The 5,094-nt window shown below is 54.7% G+C and overlaps 1 protein-coding gene and 1 non-coding gene across 3 annotated transcripts in view; one reads left to right on the top strand and one right to left on the bottom strand.

Annotated features, from left to right (window-relative positions):
- Nucleotides 1–5,094, bottom strand: part of TBXA2R (thromboxane A2 receptor) — a 14,564-nt gene that overhangs the window by 4,469 nt on the left and 5,001 nt on the right. For both annotated transcript variants that reach the window (XM_032252277.1, XM_032252278.1), the window contains exon 2: nucleotides 1,444–2,317. In XM_032252277.1, the coding sequence (XP_032108168.1) occupies nucleotides 1,444–2,229 (786 nt within the window). In that variant the 5' untranslated portion in view covers nucleotides 2,230–2,317. The remainder of the gene's footprint in view (nucleotides 1–1,443; nucleotides 2,318–5,094) is intronic.
- LOC116532939 lies at nucleotides 492–617 on the top strand. Its single transcript, XR_004261005.1, has one exon. It is a non-coding gene; the product is annotated as a U6atac minor spliceosomal RNA (small nuclear RNA).

Below are 5,094 nucleotides of genomic sequence, written 5' to 3'. Positions count from 1 at the left end.
TACCCAGGCTGGAGTGCAATGGCGCGATCTCGGCTCACCGCAACCTCTGCCTCCTGGGTTCAGGCAATTCTCCTGCTTCAGCCTCCTGAGTAGCTGGGATTACAGGCACGCGCCACCATGCCCAGCTAATTTTTTGTAGTTTTAGTAGAGACGGGGTTTCACCATGTTGACCAGGATGGTCTCGATCTCTTGACCTCGTGATCCACCCGCCTCGGCCTCCCAAAGTGCTGGGATTACAGGCGTGAGCCACCGCGCCCGGCCCAATTTTTGTATTTTTTTTACCATGTTGGCCAGGCTGGTCTTGAACTCCTGACCTCGGGTGATCTGCCTGCCTCAGCCTCTCAAAGTGCTGGGATTACAAGTGTGAGCCACTGTGCCTGGCCGGTTTTGTTTTTTCTAAGAATGTCTTTCCATGTTTAAATGCTTAGAGGAAAAAAAAAAAATAGAGGCAAAAACTGAGTGACATAAAAACGGCATGAAATTCAAATGTCGTGTTGTATGAAAGGAGAGAAGGTTAGCACTCCCCTTGACAAGGATGGAAGAGGCCCTTGGGCCTGACAACACGCATACGGTTAAGGCATTGCCACCTACTTCGTGGCATCTAACCATCGTTTTTAAATTGATGGAACTTAGCCAAAAAAAAATGTCAGCATCCAATCATCAGTAACGTTTTATTGGCTGCAGCCATGCCCACTCATTTACGTGTTTCCTGTGGCGGCTTTCAATTGTGTGTGTGTGTGTGTGTGTGTGTGTGTGTGTGTGTGTGTGTGTGTGTGTGTGTATGAGACAGTTTTGCTCTTGTTGCCCAGGCTGGAGTGCAATGGCAGTCTCGGCTCACTGCAACCTCTGCCTCCCAGGTTCAAGTGATTCTCCTGTCTCAGCCTCCTGAGTAGCTGGAATGAAGGCGGCCACCACGCCCGGCTAGTTTTTGTATTTTTAGTAGAGACAGGGTTTCAGCATGTTGGCCAGGCTGGTCTTGAACTCCTGACCTCAGGTGATCCACCCGCCTCAGCCTCCCACAGTGCTGGGAATACAGGCGTGAGCCACCACGCCCGGCTATTTTTTTTTTTTTTTCGTTTGAGACAGGGTCTCACTCTGTCGCCTGGGCTGGAATACAGTGGTGCAATCACAGCTCACTGCGGCCTCCACCTCTAGGCTCCAGCAATCCTCCTGCCTTGACCTCTCAAGGTGCTGGGATTACAGGCACCTGCCACCGTGTCTGGCTAATTTCTGTCTTTTTAGTAGAGACGGAGTTTCACCACATTGGCCAGGCTGGTCTCAAACTCCTGGCCTCAAGCGATCCTCCTGCCTTGGCCTCCCAAAGTGCTGGGATTACAGGCCTGAGCCATGGCACCCGGCCCATCGCCAGGATTTATATCCACCCTGGGTGACCGGAGGTCCGGTCAGGGGGGTAGCAGGACCCCGCAGAGCCCCGCCACTCACCAGCAGGGGCAGCCAACACACGCTGGCCACCACCATGATCCCCAGGAGTTGGGCCATCATCTCCACCTCGCTGTCCCGGGGGCGCTGCTGGGCCGCCTCCTGCCCATGGTAGACGTGGCACAGGGTGGCCACGCTGACCGTGTTCAACACGAAGGACAGTCCGACCGAGAGGCCGCCCAGCATGGCAAAGAGCAGCCCAAACGCCACGTCCCCGGGCTCCGCGCCCAGCGTCAGGAAGCACCAGGAGCCCGGGTACTGCACGGTGTAGCGGCCCACGCCCAGCAGGGGCAGCAGGCCCAGTGCCAGCGCGGCCGCCCACACCAGCCCCACGGTGGCCCAGGCGCGGCGCTGCGAGGTGACCGCCGGGCGTGAGAAGGGCCGGGTGATGCCCAGGTAGCGCTCCGAGGCCATGGTGGCCCCCAGCAGCAGCGGGCACAGGCCGAAGAAGACCATGACGACGCCCATGAAGCGGCAGAGGCGGCAGCTGGGGTCCACGGCGTGCCACTCCAGGAGGGTGGCGTGCTGGGACACCACAATGATGCCAGTCACCAGCAGCCCCAGGAAGTCGGTGAGGACGAGGCCGCAGAGGAAGGTGAGGAAGGAGGAGCGCGGGTGTGAGCCCCCCTGCCGGGCGCCCGCCAGCACGCTCAGGGCCAGCAGGTTGGAGGCCAGGCCCACCACGCAGAAGGAGGCGGCGAACCAGGGCGAGGCGATCAGCCGCCGCTCCTCCAGGGTGATGTTTGTGGGCCGGAAACAGGGCCCCAGGGAACTGCCGTTGGGCCACATGGCTCCGGAGCCCTGCGGGATCAGTCACCACCCCATCAGGCCGAGGCTGCAGACGGGGCTAGCTGGCACTGGTTCAGGCACAGCACACCTGAGAGGCAAGAGAAAGAAGATGTGCTTGTAATTCTGCCTTTCAGTGTAAGTAGCTCTGGTGAACTCCTGTACAACCTTCAATGCCCCAACTCAAATATCCCTTCCTTGTTTTTTGTTTTGTTTTGTTTTGTTTTTGAGACAGAGTCTTGCTCTGTCACCCAGGCTGGAGTGCCATGGTGCCATCAAAGCTCACGGTAGCCTCAGCCTCTGGACCCACATGATCCTTCCATCTCAGCCTCCCAAATAGCTGGGACTACAGGCATGGACCACTCTACCTGGCTGATTTCTTATTTTCATTTTTTGGTAGAAACAAAGGGGGGTGGTGTCTCCCTGTGTTGCCCAGGCTGGTCTTGAAGTCCTAAGCTCAAACGATCCTCCTGCCTCGACCTCCCAAACTGCTGGGATTACAGGTGGGCTGCACCACCATGCTTAGCTAAATTTTTATTTTTAGTTTTTGTAAAAACAGGGTCTCACTATGTTGCCCAGGCTGGTCTTGAACTCCTGGCCCCAGATATTGCCTCCTTGAGGAAGCCTTTCCTGGCTTAGCTCCGTCTCCACCCAGAGAGTATTCCCACTGTTCTTGCAATGGGGTCCACCATTGTGCCTTTACTACCTCTGGACTTGTCAAGGGTAAAGACCAAGGCCATGTCTTCTGGGGTCCCTGGAGGACACCAGGAAGTATTTGTGGGTCCCAGAGATGGGCTGAGGAGCCCTAGATTTGAACTCTAGCCCTGGTGCTCATTATGTGACCTCAGGCAAGTGATTGCTACTCTCTGTGCCTCAGTTTCCCCATTGGTCACCTATCCAAGCCCTGGGCAGATTGCAGAACACATTTCAGCCATTGTGAAATAGAAATTCTGACACTGGCTGGGTGTGGTGGCTCAAGCCTGTATCCCCAGCACTTTGGGAGGTTAAGACAGCAGGATCGCCTGAGTCCAGGACTTCAGGCCCAGCCTGGGCAATGTAGCAAGACCCCGTCTCTACAAATAATACAAAAATTAGCCTGGCGTCGTGTATGTCTATAGTCCTAGCTATTAGGGAGGCTGAGGTGGGAGGATCGCTTGAGCCCCAGAGGTCGAGGCTGCAGTGAGCCGTGATCGCGCCACTGCACTCCAGCCTGGGAGACAGAGCGAGACCCTGTCCAGTGTCAGGAGGGAGGGTGGGTAGCCAGCAGCTGGCCAAGAGTCTCTGGTTCTCACCGGGGCTCTGAGGTCAACTTTGAGTCACGATGTGTTGTGAATGTTAGGTGTGAGAGGCCCAAGCTCGTTGGTATTTTAGGGGGACCCAGGGGATCTTTTGTCCCCACACGTGAGAATTGTGTGGATTCCTTTTTCTCCATTTTTTTTTTTTTTTTTGAGACAAGAGTCTCCCTCCGTCGCCAGGCGCCAGGCTGGAGTGCAGTGGCGCAATCTCGGCTCACTGCAACCTCCGCCTCCCAGGTTCAAGCCATTCTCCTGCCTCAGCCTCCTGAGTAGCTGGGACTACAGGTGTGCACCACCACGCCCAGCTAATTTTTGTATTTTTTTAGTAGAGACGAGGTTTCACCATGTTGGCCAGGATGGTCTCGATCTCTTGACCTCGTGATCCGCCCACCTTGGCCTCCAAAGTGCTGGGATTACAGGTGTGAGCCTCCACGCCAGGCTCTTTTTTTTTTTTTTAATTTGAGACAGAGTGTCGCTCTTGTTGCCCAGGCTGGAGTGCAGAGGTTCGCGGTCAGCTCACTGCAACCTCCACCTCCTGAGTTCAAGCAATTCTCCTGCCTCAGCCTCCTGAGTAGCTGGGATTACAGGCAGGCACCACCACGCCTGGCTAATTTTTTTCTTTTTTTTTTTAAAGATGGGGTTTCACCATGATGGCCAGGCTGGTCTTGAACTCCTGACCTCAGGTGATCCACCCACCTCGGCCTCCCAAAGTGCTAGGATTACAGGCGTGAGCCACTGCACCCGGCCAATTTTTGTATTTTTAGTAGAGACAAAAAAAAAAAAAAAAAAAAAAAAACAACCAAAAAAAAAAACAAACATGGTTTCTCCATGTTGGTGAGGCTGGTCTTGAACTCCCAACCTCAGGTGATCCACCTGCCTCGGCCTCCCAAAGTGCTGAGATTACAGGCGTGAGCCATCGCACGCAGCCTTTTTTTCTCCATTTTTGTGGTGTCGCTTTTATAATAAGAAATAGACCCTGAAATCAGTTCTATTTTGGGAACAAAAAACACAGCTTCTTTGGAGTGAGGTTCCCCAGGGACAAACTGTAGACTGGGTGGGAGGAGACCCGTTCCCCACTGTGGGGCTCATGCCCAGCCACCCTACGCAACAAAATCGGACCCAGTCCTGGTGTGGTGGCTCAGGCTCTCAACCCGGCAGTTTGGGAGACCAAAGTGGGCGGATCACTTGAGGTGAGGAGTTTTTTTTTTTTTTTTTGTTTTTGAGACGGAGTTTCACTCTTGTTACCCAGGCTGGAGTGCAATGGCGCGATCTCGGCTCACCGCAACCTCCGCCTCCTGGGTTCAGGCAATTCTCCTGCCTCAGCCTCCTGAGTCGCTGGGATTACAGGCACGCGCCACCATGCCCAGCTGATTTTTTTGTATTTTTAGTAGAGACGGGGTTTCACCATGTTGACCAGGATGGTCTCGATCTCTTGACCTCGTGATCCACCCGCCTCGGCCTCCCAGAGTGCTGGGATTACAGGCTTGAGCCACCACGCCCGGCCGAGGTGAGGAGTTTGAGATCAGCCTGGCCAACACAGTGAGATTCTATCTCTAAAAAAAAAAAAAAAAAA

Source organism: Sapajus apella, unplaced genomic scaffold (genome assembly GCF_009761245.1).
Source record: "Sapajus apella isolate SASKATOON/1434 unplaced genomic scaffold, GSC_monkey_1.0 scaffold77, whole genome shotgun sequence".
Taxonomy (NCBI): domain Eukaryota; kingdom Metazoa; phylum Chordata; class Mammalia; order Primates; family Cebidae; genus Sapajus; species Sapajus apella.
Note: the sequence above shows the minus strand (reverse complement) of the source record. Positions and strands in the feature narration are given on the sequence as shown.